General features: G+C 35.1%; 1 protein-coding gene across 1 annotated transcript in view; it reads right to left on the bottom strand.

Annotated features, from left to right (window-relative positions):
• Window positions 1-769: 769 nt before the first annotated feature.
• The window catches only part of LOC128640828 (vitellogenin-A2), a 28,519-nt gene continuing 14,647 nt past the window's right edge, over window positions 770-14,641 (bottom strand). Inside the window, exons 21-35 of the mRNA XM_053693252.1 lie at window positions 13,879-14,107; window positions 13,615-13,790; window positions 12,807-13,373; window positions 12,501-12,548; window positions 11,839-11,943; window positions 11,026-11,238; window positions 10,109-10,251; window positions 8,719-8,857; window positions 8,419-8,554; window positions 7,576-7,762; window positions 5,541-5,635; window positions 3,368-3,465; window positions 3,000-3,159; window positions 2,527-2,688; window positions 770-1,019 (exon numbers count right to left, since the gene is read on the bottom strand). Of these exons, the coding sequence (XP_053549227.1) occupies window positions 907-1,019; window positions 2,527-2,688; window positions 3,000-3,159; window positions 3,368-3,465; window positions 5,541-5,635; window positions 7,576-7,762; window positions 8,419-8,554; window positions 8,719-8,857; window positions 10,109-10,251; window positions 11,026-11,238; window positions 11,839-11,943; window positions 12,501-12,548; window positions 12,807-13,373; window positions 13,615-13,790; window positions 13,879-14,107 (2,571 nt within the window). The 3' untranslated portion in view covers window positions 770-906. The remainder of the gene's footprint in view (window positions 1,020-2,526; window positions 2,689-2,999; window positions 3,160-3,367; window positions 3,466-5,540; window positions 5,636-7,575; window positions 7,763-8,418; window positions 8,555-8,718; window positions 8,858-10,108; window positions 10,252-11,025; window positions 11,239-11,838; window positions 11,944-12,500; window positions 12,549-12,806; window positions 13,374-13,614; window positions 13,791-13,878; window positions 14,108-14,641) is intronic.

Below are 14,641 nucleotides of genomic sequence, written 5' to 3'. Positions count from 1 at the left end.
ATATTTCAAATACTAGACAGGGTTATGTCTGCATTCCTTAACTCTATTTATTCTCTTTACCTGCTACAACTATCCTATCTTGCCTCCATTCTTCTATTGTTAATTTTCCTCATCATAACATTTATTCCATTATGCAGCCTTTTTCTGGCATAGCTCTGCCCACCCCCAGTTTGTTTGTCTTTCCCACAATTTAACATCTAACTTTCTCTCACTTCCCCTCTCACTCTCCCTGAAATGTGTTTATACTGAAGCATATTTTTGTTTCAGCTAGTCCAATTTTTAGTTTGTTTCTTCACTCATACTGGATCTGAAATATGATCAATCATGGTCTTTCATTTAAATCAGTTGGACACTAATCCTCTCCATCATACATATTTTGGGCTCCATTTATGAAGCAGCGCATGCTGCTTCGGAGTCCCATCATTTCAGGTCTGCCTGAAACGGAAGTTAAGAAGCAGCCCCTGCTAGCGGACGATTGGCTGCCAGTAAGCAGGGGATTTAACAACAGTCTGGTGAAATGCTTGTGCAATGTTAAATGCCGACAGTGTATGATGTCAGCATTTAGCGAGGTCGAACATTTAGCTACAGCGAATCATGTCCGCTTGACTGTTGTTAAATCTATCTCTTCTTGTTTTCCCTATTTGTCCTGCATTACATGCCTACCTAGTCTAAACTTTGTAACTAATTTGGTTTGCCTAGTCATATAAAAAGTCCATGCTTAAATTACCATACATTAATAAAATGCAAATAAATAACAAAAGAAACTATATGGATGCAAATATTTATTGGAAATTAACATATCTACAACATTGTATTATACAATTTCTGGTGTGAGTCTCATTCATTAGTTAGGTGACATTGTTAATTTATATGAACATTGTGTGCTCTTATTCATGGGGCAGATTATTAGTTACACTTAAGAGATTCACAGGAGCATTCTGTATGAGCATCTACTGTCTCAAATAGATCTTCAGGCTTGTCTATCTTTGTTTGGCCTTCAAGAAAGTCTGTGGAAGCATCTGTAAATAAAATAAAAGAGTTTACGATGGGTGGAACTGGGTTTCACTTGTGTCAAACAATTTATTATTTTAAATTCAGCCCTTTTTCATTTCAGTGCATTATTGCTGAAACATACTAATATACACATATCAAAAGTAGTCTAATATCACTTTAATATGATAACACATAGAAGAAAATTATATTCATTACACAGCAGGAGGTATATTGCCTGTTATCTATAGGCTGTTTCTCTAAGTGCATTCTAATTTACTGACTATTCTACTTATTTTACATTAATTCCCCCTAATTAATTTTTTAATGTCCCTTGAACAACCACAATCTGATGTAGCTATGATTTGGAGAGGACAAGACAAACTGCAATGTTGTCTTGGATTGGGTATACTCAAGGTTCCTGCTAGAATACAGATGAACGCATTAGTTCTCATAACACATTGCAATGTATAGGAGGACAACCTCAGTGTACTGAATAGGGCAAGTGAACCTTCATTTTAGATAGACATTAATAGACTAAATAATATAATCTATGGAAAATGGTATTAGTTTTCTTTTTCTGTTTATGAGATTTTCTGTAGGTAATAGTTATGATGTTTTCAACGTTTGTTGTCAAATGATCAAGAACTGGACAATTTGTAATAAATATAAACTTCTGCAAAGTCTCAAAAATTATATTTTTGAGAGCAAAATTGCACGAGCCTCTTTACAATCTTGTCAATTGTATAATCAGAACTAGACTGTTTTAATCTGATGATAATGTTACAAGTAATTATCACAATCTGAATAAGTCATAAGTACAAATGTACTATATTAAGCTTAAAGGGATGGTGTACTCAGCAGTGGTGTATTTAGCTTTTTTCCTGTCCTAGGCCCCAGGAAATATTCTGCCCATGAACCCCACCCCAATTATGTTGCTCTTTTTTGTGTCTCATATATTTCTCCCCACCGAACGCCAGAGATGTACTAAGGGTCTTGCACCCCCTTTATACAACTAGGTTTAATTGATTGATAAATAAATTAATAAATAGATATAATTTTTGAAGACCATACAAGTAGGAAACATTATGTGATCAAATTACCCCTCAAATGTGCAGGCTTCACCAATCCTGATTCCCTACAACAGGCTTTATTGGCAACAGCCAAAATATTCTTCAGTAAGCATCTTGGAAGGATTAATTGTATTCAAAGTTGTTGCAAGAACAACTTTTCAAATGAGCTGTTTTGTCTCTCCCAATCCCACTGGGAGGTTGTTTTCTGTTCTACCTTATGTTTACATATATTTTATATAGCCAATACTCCAGTATTGAAAGTTCCATTATAAGTGGTGCATTCATGGGTAAAATGGATCCTTGGGAAAATGTTACTACAATGTCCCTTTATATATTTGCTTTTCTTCCTAACCAATCATCATTTTACTGTGTCTATCACACCCTTTAATTTAGCCCGTCAGTCAATGCTTCCCAATGAGTTCACTTTACTAATTTTTCACTATTCTCTGTACTAGATCTTTACCTGCAGGCAGACAGTGGAAGCCAACTGATACCGGAGTCGTACTAACTGGTGAACATCCTTTTATACATCGCAGAACTGGTTGGACTGAATAACATTTAGATTCATATTCATCAATATCAACTGATTTCTCAAGTTTCACCATTGTGCGCTGCAGTTTACAGGCTGCAAAAAAAAACAAAAACAAACACATCAATACCATTGTTAGTTATTTACTTTATAGTCCAGCATATACATAGCCCCCAAGCATACAGCATTTTTTTTAGGATGGTTACATTTGGGAGCTCTTTTTAAATGCCCCCTTTGTCAATGTCCTGTTTTTTAGGGATATCTAGATCCCTCCCAGAAACCTCCTGACTCCTCCCATGAACTACCTACCCATGCCTACACACAACCTCCCAACCATGCCCCTGTACAGAAATACCAGCCCATGGGCCCCAGTGTTGCTTTCAGGTAGGTGACTTCTCTGCCATTACCTCCAGAACAAGCTTCTTCGGCTGGAATCCAAGAATGCAGAAAGCTTGCTTCATCTCTGGCAACATTACCATCTGGCATCTGGAACTCCTGTAAGTTCTCACTATCAGAATGACCACATATTCCACAGGTTCTTCCCTTCATCCATAAGGTGGTTCTAACCTGTAGACATATGAGGAATTAGTGCAATTTTCTATGCTGACAACACTAATATGTATCAAAGTACACAGGAGTCATCATTTTGGACTTATCTTCATATCTACATATCACATTTTTGCATTACATAACATTAGATTTTTTAAAAAAATTCTTAAAACAACAATATCCGTTAAGAATAATGGTCATTTTAGAATGCGTGATCAGCTTGTACCTTGCTTAATTTTCCATCGTAATAAAGTTTATCAATTCCGAAGTCTGGAGCTGAAAGTGAAAAGCCTTCACCTTCATTCTGTATGGTTATCAATGGAGCTGAAATGAAATTAAACACAGAGTTATAATTTTTTGTTTTTATGACTTTTTTTTTACATCAAACTGAGAAAGAAAAAGAAAATGCATAAAGGGAGATTAAACACTAAATAAATGCTAGACAGAATGATCAATTCGAAGAAAAGATTAGCCTGAGAATAACAGGTAGATGTATTTTTAAAGGGTCATTAGCTGTTTAAATATTGACCAAATAAGTGTAAAGTTTTAGTGTCTATAAAACAATAGGAGCTGCCATGTTGTAACTTAGGTTACCTTTTCAGCTGTGGCCAATTAGAGACAGTTATATATAGCTCCCTAGAGTTTGCAGCCTATAACTTTGTGGAATATAACAGTGTTGATGGCTGTGTGGAATATAACAGTGTTCTGCACTTATATTTCTAGCAGAAAATGAAAAGCTCAGGAAAAGAGGACAAAATAAATAAAATGAAAGTATATTGCAGAGTTTTTTTAATAGATATATATATTTATATATACAATTTATAATTTTACTTTAATACTGCTATTTTAACAAGTGGATATGTTTCCATTGCTAGAAGTAGATATATACAGTTACCCTTTGGGGTCTAAAGTTGGTGGGAGTGGGGTGTGAAAATAAACGGCACTGAAAAGTGCCTTTATATTGCGGTCTATGTGAACTGTGTGTTCCCTGTAAATATATATGTATATGGTTATATACATACTGTATATATTTATGTGTTAATATGTGTACATATGTATATCAGCATTTCCATATATATTTATGTGTTAATATGTGTACATATGTATATCAGCATTTCCATATATATTTATGTGTTAATATGTGTACATATGTATATCAGCATTTACATATATATTTATGTGTTAATATGTGTACATATGTATATCAGCATTTACATATATATTTATGTGTTAATATGTGTACATATGTATATCAGCATTTACATATATATTTATGTGTTAATATGTGTACATATGTATATCAGCATTTACATATATATTTGCAAATGCTGCAATCGCTGCACTTCTTACCCCCTTTGCTGCACTGCCGTCTCTGATGACATAAGAACGAGGCTCTCTTTAGAGCCTTTGGAAGCGCGCTCTTGTGAGTGCAATGCTTCCCAACAATGCGAACGTGAGCTCATTAGCCTGCGATGGTATTACAAAGTGGAGGGCAAATATTGCATTCTTCAAATCGATATTTAGCGCTCCACTTGTAATCTGGCTCTTAGGGGTCTTTTTATCAAGCTCCGAACGGAGCTTGATGCCCTGTGTTTCTGGCGAGCCTTCAGACTCGCCAGAAACACTGCTCCATAACCTGTCCTCCTGCTCTGAGGCGGCGGACAGAAATCAACCCGATCAGATACGATCGGGTTGATTGACACCCCCTGCTAGCGGCCGTTTGGCCGCGAATCTGCAGAGAGTGGTATTGCACCAACAGTTGACAAGAACTGCTGGTGCAATGATAAATGCCGACAGCAGGTGTATTAAAGGGACATTAAACACTTTGAGATGGTAATATAAAATTATAAATTGTATATAATAAAACAACTCTGCAATATACTTTCATTATTTATTTTGTCCTCTTTGCCTGTAATTCCATTCTGAAATTGTGAGCTTTTCAGTTCCTGTTAGAAATGGAAGTACAGAACACTGTTAAATCCAGCACAACCATTGGCTGCACACTCTAGTGACCTATTTAAAACTGACCCTAATTGGCCACAGTAGAGAAGGTAACACAAGTTACAACATGGCAGCTCCCAGTGTTTTATAGACACTAAAACTTTACACTTATTTTGTCACTTTTTAAACAACTAATGAAACTTTAAAAAATACATCTACATGTTATGGACTAAATCTTTTCTTTGAATGCATCATTCTATCTAGCATGTATTTAGTGTTTAATGTCCCTTTAAGGGAACAGATTTTCAGCACTAGCAGTCAAGCAATTTTGGGAAAGTTACCAGACTGCTTTAAGAGCAAATGAAAGTCAATCAATGTATTTGTACCTGATGGGATAAAAAGTAAACTATACAGCTTGATTTTGCAATACTGTAAAATAAACATTAGTTTTCACTTACAAGAGGAAGGCTGGTATGGCAAACTCTGCTTTGGCACCACAATTCCATTAACCTTAAGCTTCTGTTCTCCAGACAAGGAATACATATCCACATCACTAGAACAAGAAAACAGTACATACAAGTTACATTGTGTATTTCCAAAAATATGTTGTTGTTTTTTTATTGTAAATAGTAATGTACTGAACACTTAAAGGGACATACATTCCAAACTTTTTCTTTCATGATTCAGATAGTGAATACCATTTTAAATTCTTCAACTTATTTTTATTATATAATTTCCTTCATTCTCTTGGTATCCTTTGTTGAAGGAGCAACAATGCACTGCTGGGAGCTAGTTGAGAGCATTGGCTGAGCCAATCACATGAGGCACATATGTGCAGCCACCAATCAGCAGCTCCTGAGCCTACCTAGGTATCCTTTTCACCAAAGTAAATCAAGAGAAAATAAATAAATGAAATAATAGAAGTAAATTGGAAAGTTGTTTAAAGTCACATGCTCCATCTGAATAACAAAAGAAAAAAAATGTGGTTTGATATCTCTTTAAATGGATTCTATACTGGTTCAGGACCTCATTTACATCTGTCTCTTATTAACCACAGCAAAGGAGATAAGATAACCATACTCAAGGGACAGAAATGTAACTCACCATAAAAATATTTACTCATGTGCAGTAACTAAAAAACTTTTTTATTGGTGTTTCATTATTTATTGTTGTTGGGTTCTTTTCACAGTCCCTAGGAAGACTAATGTACGTACTACATGATCGAGAACCCTGACCCAAATAATGTTCCCAGTGTTTGCTTAAAGGGACGTCAAATCTCAAAAACAAAATGGTGATTCAGATTGAACAAACAACTTTCTAATGAACTTCTATTATCATATTTTCTTAGTTTTCTTGTTATCCTTTGTTGAAAAGCAGGAAGGTAAGTTCAGGAGCGTGCACGTGTTTGCAGAACTAGATGGCAGCAGTTTTGTAACAATGTTATACATTAGCAACAGCCAGGGCTGGCCCAAGAAATTGTGCTGCCTGGGTCCGAGAATGCAACGATGCCCCCCCCACCCCCAGTAATAATATTACTGATTACTATATTAACCTACTAGCCTAGCTGCTAACCTTACTAAGCCTGCCTACCTGCATGCAACCAATGCTTATGCACAATTGGGCAATAAGTTGGAAGGAAGTTAGGAAAGAGATGCACTTGTCTTACCTTAAATGTCAAACCCTGACCAGTTTTGTGTCTTTGTGCATGAAGAGTTTATGCTGCTGGGAGCCTGTGAATTTTCCCACAAAGACACGGGACTGGTCTGGATCTGACTCAGTCACTGAAGTGCTGCCCCTTGTCAAGTGCTGCCTGGGTCCATTGGACCTACTTGGTCCCATGGTTGAGCCAGCCCTGGTAACAGCACTAGATGACAGCACTATTTCCTGTCATGTAGTGCCCTAGACATGTGCACGCTACCTATCTAGATATCTCTTCAACAAAGAATAATATGAGAACAAAGCAAATTTTAAATAGAAGTGAATTGAAAACTTTTTTTTAAATGGTATTCTCTGTCTGAATCAGGAAAGAAAAAAAAATGGGTTTCACGTTCCTTTAAGCAGTGTAGGAGTTCATTAACTTCCCTTCCTAATAGGCTGCAGAAAAGGTATCAATATAAACATACACAAGAAGCATCTATAGACTGCAAACCAATGCAGCTCAGGTCAATATGACAGATTATAAAGTTTTTATAATAATGATCTTGTATGCAGGTCTTTTGCAATACAGGGTATAACTGATCATTTATTTGCTGCATATTTAACAAAGGCTTAACTGATCCTTTTAGTCTATGCAGACATAAGTGAGACTGGAACTTCAATTCAATCTATTTTCTCTACAGTTTTTACAAAAATGGAATATCTATGTGATCAGTTTGTTTCCATAATGAGCAAAAGTGTCTTTGAGTTTTCAGAATCTGTGTGACATTAACTTCGTATATCAGCTTTTAAGAGAACTCTCTTAAGTTCAATACAAAACTATACTGTGTTACTTACAAGCTGCCAAGTTTGACATTGATATCTTTATACTCTGTAGATTGTGGAGAATTCCTAATCATCACCAAAAATTTCATATCAGAACTGGCGTCCTGAACCAATATATGGAAGCAGTTTCCAGGCATTGAGTAGTTAAAGTTAACTTCATTGAAGGTTGTTATACTGTTACTGGTCATTACACATTGTCCTATAAAATAAAATGGGAACAGATTACATTTTAGATAATGAAATTATTAAAGGGACATACAACACACACACAAAAAATATTTCATGATTCACATAGACTAGAGCATGCAATTTTAAATAATTTTCTAATTTAGATACCGACCTAGGTATCTCTTCAACAAAAAATACCATGATACCAAAGCAAATTTGATAACAGAAGTTAATTAGATCTTTTTTAATTGTATGCTCTGTCTGAATCCCAAAATAAAAAGTTTGGGTTTCATATTATTTTAAGAAATATTTTTTTTTTTAATATTGATATAGAATAAGTTTTCAAAAACCTAAGAGTATGAGGCCGATTTACCATAGTGCGAGCGGACATGATCCGCTGTAGCAGATCATGTCCGCCGCACATCGATAAATGCCGACAGCATACGCTCTCTGCATTTATCGTTGCACAAGCATTTCTAGTGAAATGCTTGTGCAATGCCGGCCTCTGCACATTCAGGGGGTGTCAATCAACCCGATCGTATCCAATCGGGCAGAATGCTGTCCGTCGCCTCAGAGGTGTCAGACGAGTTAAGGAGCAGTGGTCCTGAAGGCTCGTGCGGAAACAGGTGCATACGGGGCACGAGAAATCGGCCCCTATGTATTTGATATGTAATATGATGTGCTGACCTTGAAGTCTATTCATCAGCATCTGTGGAGCATCAGCAAAGATATTCCATGTAGGCACCTGAATATCAGCAGGCTGTACGTGCCAACCTGCAGTTACAGCCAGTGGAAGTTGTAATGCTTGATAAACCAGGGTCATCTGGAACACAAGGATGATATGTTAGTTGGACAAGTCATGTTCAAAATAACATTAATAAAATGTTATTTCACCACCAAAACACAAACCAGTTCAGAAGAGCTTCCGGTCTATAAATATTTGTGTAATTTGTTGTGAATAAAAATGATTAAAATATTTACATTTACCTTTGGTACTTGAAGGACAACATTCATAGCTCTTGGGGAGCTAAGAGCAAGGACTAATTTAATCTGTTTTGAGGGATTTCTCTGGAATTTTTCATAAAATCCTAACATCATTGCTGCTCCTGGAACGTACTCAGCCATACTGAAATACAATCATAAAATTAACAATGAAGCCAAGTAGTCAATTAAATGAAAAAAAAAAAAAAAGGATAATTACTGAATCTTTAAATGAGAAATTTGAAATTTGGAATTTTTTATAATTATATTTTTCAAATGAAATTAGATCTTGGACAAACTAAAAATGTTTGACTGGTCACAAAATTTTGATAAAAAATATTTCAATAGGCCGTAGTTCCCATTACTGTCATAAACTACTAGTAACATAAACCTTCTCCATAGACAGAGATAATTCCTGTTGTTACCAACAGTTTATACATTTTACAACAGTTATGGAAACCAGGCCTCAGTTTATTTTTAATAAACAAATATTTTACACTGGGGATTTGGCCCTGGGATAAAAAGCACAAGTGTCTGGTAAGAATAAATATTGACCATTCGAAATTAATTCCCCCCCCCCAAAATCAATTAAGTAAATTTTCTTCATCTTTTTTTAAATATTATTTAATAAATGAGTTTGAGATATTATTTGTTTTCTAATCTACCTTATACTGACCTTATAAATATATATTTTTAATTTATTTGTTAAACTATAAAAAATGACCTTTGAAAACACTGTAAAATATAAATTAAATAAACTTTTATTTATCGGACAATACAGATTTAATTATTTAACTTACATTTTCACTATCTAGAGGAAGCTAAATGCCCTTTGAAATCATTAAAGAAACATGAAACTCAAAATGTTTATTTCTTGATTTTGATGAGGATAACATTTTATACAACTTTTACGTTTACTTCTATTACCTAATTTGTCTCATTCTTTTGGTATTCTTGAAAAATCACTACTGGGAGCTAAGCACTAGGTGAACCAATAACATGAGGCATTTATGTGCAGCCACCAATCAGCAGCCCCTGAGGCTACCTAGGTATTCTTTTCAACAACGGTTACCAAGACAACAGAACAAATTAGATAACAGAAAGAAAATTGGAAAGCTGTTTAAAATCACATATCTGCATCATGAAAGAAAAAATGTATGTTTCATGTCCTTTTAAGGATGAGTTTTCACTGAAAAAATAGTAATTAGATACAAATATATATTAATTTATTTGAATAAATAACCTCAAATTTCTTGCTAGTAAAAACTATTTGTTTTATCAATTCTCATAGCTTATCTCTCTTTTTACTACACTGAATAAAGTAAATCTTTCTGTATAAGTGAGTATATTTTTAGAATAGTACAGTGCTAGATCTATATGATTATATATCACTTACAATTCTGCTACTTTCTTCACTTTAGATGGAATACGAGGTAAATCCACTTTCAATCTGAATGCTGGCTGATTGCCTAAACGTCCGGTCTGTGCCTGGATGGCTACCTTGTATTGCTGACACCGCTGGCCCCATCTAAATTCAGCCTAAAATATAATTCACATGTTGTTTTTTTTGCATTAATTAACACAGCTCATGTCAGTTTTTCTTTGCACCTTTTTGACAATATTAACATTTTTATACCATAAATGTTACCAGCACAATGGATTTGTGCATAAAATATGGACAGATATTGTTAAAGTGAATTGGCAACCACAAAGCTGTGTAGTTCCTGGGTAAACTTAATGTAAAAATAAAAAATAAATAATTTATAGTGATGTGTTTATATAAAAACACATTTCAGATTATCATTTATAGATGGTTTGTATATGTGACAAAACCGACCTGCCATTCTAGACACTGATATAGCTACAGATCCAGACAGGTACACGTACAGGATGCCCTGTATTCTACATCTGCATCAGTATTCAGTATCTAACAACACAAGTTACATTTTTCAAGATATATTTATCAGAGGGTGTATCAGAAATTCAGAGCAGGGCAGTAAATTCTGACTGCATTACTGTGCTCGGAGGCACATCAAAAGAGAACCTTCTGCTATATCCTCAAACCTATTTATGCTATACTGGGTGATAATCATAGATCTTAAAGCTGTAATGTTCATGTTAATATATATATAAATATATATATATATATACACACATACATAAATGAAGCAAAGCTAATGGCACTACAATATTTCGGAGGAAGTATTCTGTTATAAAAAAACAATCTAGTGTTCTAACTTAGGGTTAAGGTTTTTGTATGTATCTTGTATTCAGCTACTTTGCTGATGAAATTTGACATATGCACATACATACCTGAGCTTCATGAGGACTCTGAACGGATGCATCAGCACACATTTTCCACCTGCTTTCTCTACTGATGTCCACCACATAGGCTTGTAACCTGGGTTTAGAGGAGTGTTCCTCTGCAAACACAATGACTTGGTATCCTTGTTTTTTGTTGTCATTTCTTAGGGCCTGAGCAGTGATAACAACCTGAGGGGGTGCTTTGTCTCCCAGGTATCTTCCCTAAAAATACAGCCAAGTGTTAATACATTTTTAATGATAACAACACAAAATCATCTAATCTTATTAGAAAAGCCATTTTTTTGTTTTTATCTTTATTTTGTCATTTAAAATAGGTGTTTTTTCCAGCTGAAGGCATCGCCTATACTAAAAATATGAATTCTGCGGTATTCTGTTTAGAAAAGTTATGTAAACAAGATAAAGCAAGCATCGATCAAGTTCTGAGTGTAGAGTGGAACAGATATTTATTTTAATGATCCTTTTCAATTGCTACCTCTCTAAGTATTGGCCATTGTGTAAGCTAAGGAGGCCTTTGAGTATAGAGAAATATATAAAATCAGGTGGTCTGCTATTTATGCAGACTTATCCCATTTTCATGGGCATGTTCTTGTGAACAATGAATTGAGACTTCATTGAGCAAAAACAGTTATTTCATACACAAACACAAACTTAAAGGAGCATTTCTCCCCTATATTGCAATCCTCTGCAGCTACCGATTTTATAGTACAATGTGCCTTTAAGTCTCTTTTTAACTACTTAAGCAGAAGTTAAAAGAAAATTGTCCTATGTAGAATAGAAAATGCAGAATACTTTGTGACTTACGCGATGTGATTGTCTTCCACCACTTTGTCTGCTTGATGAGCTACTACTTGATGAGCTACTGCTTGATGAGCTGGATTGTGAGGACTGTGCCTGCCCTGATGTCCTCTGGGAAATAAATATAGGAAACATTAAATCCTGAGATTACTGTTATCACATGCTTAAAGGGACAGTCTAGTCAAAATTAAACTTTCATGATTCAGATAGGGCATGGAATTTTAAACAACTTTCCAATTTACTTCTATTATCTAATTTGCTCAATTCTTTAGATATCCTTTGTTAAAGAAATAGCAATGCACATGTGTGAGCCAATCACACAAGGCCTCTATGTGCAGCAACCAATCAGCAGCTACTGAGCATATCTAGATATGCTTTTCAGCAAGTGATATCAAGAGAATGAAGCTAATGAGATAATAGAAGTAAATTAGAAAGTTGTTTAAAATGACATGCTCTTTCTAAACCACGAAAGAAAAAATGTGGGTTTCATGTCCCTTTAACTATTAATAACACATAATTATATCCTCTGGGATTAGTTGTTGTATTATCTGAGAGCCTTACTTCTACAGAAGTGAGAATTTTACAGTGTGTGAAAGATATTTAATATATAGAGAATATAATAAATAATAATATTAAATATCTTTAGGTATAATTATATATACACTTACTTGTCTGCGTACTGGGTTAAATCGTAATTTATAGAGTTCACGCTGAACCTAGATGAATAAGGAAATGTACATAGTTACTAGAAAAATATTCGTTTTCTTGTAGAAAAAAAATAGTATACGTTCAAGAGTAAAAACTTTTTACATAAAAATGCATCTTTATAAGTTTTCCTGCTTCATTTATGAAGAGTTGCTAAGTTAAATCAATCTAGTTAATAAATTAAAACTGTACTAACATTTACAATTAAGATTCCCAGATCCCAGTAAACACAGTGCGTCATATTCTAGCCCAGCTTTCTATTACAATACCTGAGGGAGGTCAGAATCCCTCAGATGTTTGTTATGACGGTTCTGCTGTTCATGACTGCGCTGAGTGTGCTGTCCATGGTTTTGATGATGCTTATTTTGGGCTCTGCTGTTTTGACCGCTGGAACTGCTGCTGCTACTGCTGCTACTCTTTTTACTGCTGCTGCTGGAACTGCTGCTTTTTTTGCTGCGGCTGCTGCTGCTACTACTCTGCTGCTGATGCCCTTTAGCTGTTTGTCTGTCTCTCTGTGACTGCTGGCGATAATTGTCTGAAGGTACAATATCTTTTTCATTCTTTTGTCCATGATGTTGCCTTTGGCGCCTAGATTGCTGAGATGAACTTGATGAAGATGAAGGAGAAGAGTTTGATGAAGAACTAGATGAACTAGAAGAACTAGGTGAATTAGATGAACTTGAAGAACTAGATGATTTAGATGAACTGGAAGAACTGGAAGAGGATGAGGATTGTGGCTTTTTGTTTCTGGCTTCAACAACGTCTGTCTCTGGGGTTTTAGCGTTTTTGCTCTTTTTGTTGCCTTTTTTATTTTGACGTAAACTTTCATTTCTGGCCTGCAATGTGTCATGAAAGAAAAAAAAATCTAAATATATTTTAAATGAAAGACATATTATTTATACGTAATAAAAATAGTATTTTACAAAAAAAAACCATACATGATATAAATGTTGTATATACATAAATTATAAAAATTCCAAGAACAGGAAAGCTAATATTACTAAATATTCTAACTTAATGACAAAGCAATAAACTTTTATTTAAAAATAAATAAATATATATATCATTCCAACTTACTCTATATTCAATATCTTCTATTCCAAGAATCTTTTTGAGTCTCAGATGAACCTCGGACTCTTCAAGCTGTTCACCTTGTTTATCCTCATCAGTTACCATGGCAATGATCTTGGAAGCTGCTTTAGTTCCAGCTGTGATTTCCAACTGAAGTTTTTCAATTGGTGCATCACTTTGAGCTGTGCAATATAAATGTAAAAAAAAGGTTACACTGTGTATCAATCATATTTACATATTAAGAAAAGGCATTTAAAAATAGAGCTATACCTGGTTTTATTGTGACTCTGATTTCCTGTTCTCCAACTGCTCGATATAGTGGGGTCTGTCTGAGGAATCCGGCATTTTGATATTTGGTTTCAAGACAGACTTGGAAGCCAAATTTAGGGGCTTTAGCACAGTACCGATAGTCATCAGTGTTCCTAGATGATGAGTATTGGTGTTCTGTTACTTCTGCAGAGTAGGCCCATTTCTTGCTCACCATTTCTGAAGACACATCCTACAACAAAAGTATTTAGCAATTATTTTTTATTTCATGCAGAGGTTTAGTGAGCTTTATCTTTAGATCAATTTCCCTTATCTCTCAAACTTAGCATTGGCTGACAAGTTATGGTTTATCTCTCTCATCCATTACCATTTGCTTTGAGGGCTATAACTATCGTTTCTTTTCAGCAGCTAAACACCACAAACACTTCTGATTTGAAAAACAAAGCATATACAGGTGCATCAATTTTAATTTCCTTCAAGTCTAGGCGGACGAATTATCAAGCTCCGAATGGAGCTTGATTCCCCTTGTTTCCGGCGAGCCTGAAGGATCGCGGAAAAAAGTAGTTATGAAGCAGCGGTCTAAAGACCGCTGCTCCCTAATTTGTCCATCTGCTCTGTGGCCGTGGACAGAAATCAATCCAATCGTAAAATGCTTGTGCAATGATAAATGTTGTCGGCATTTATCGATGTGCAGTGGAGATTATACGCTACATTGTATCATGTCCGCTCGCACTTTGATAAATATGCCCCATAGACTGTCTTAAGG

Source organism: Bombina bombina, chromosome 10 (genome assembly GCF_027579735.1).
Source record: "Bombina bombina isolate aBomBom1 chromosome 10, aBomBom1.pri, whole genome shotgun sequence".
Lineage (NCBI taxonomy): Eukaryota > Metazoa > Chordata > Amphibia > Anura > Bombinatoridae > Bombina > Bombina bombina.
The sequence above is the reverse complement of the archived record's forward strand: the minus strand, read 5'-3'. Positions and strand labels throughout refer to the sequence as shown.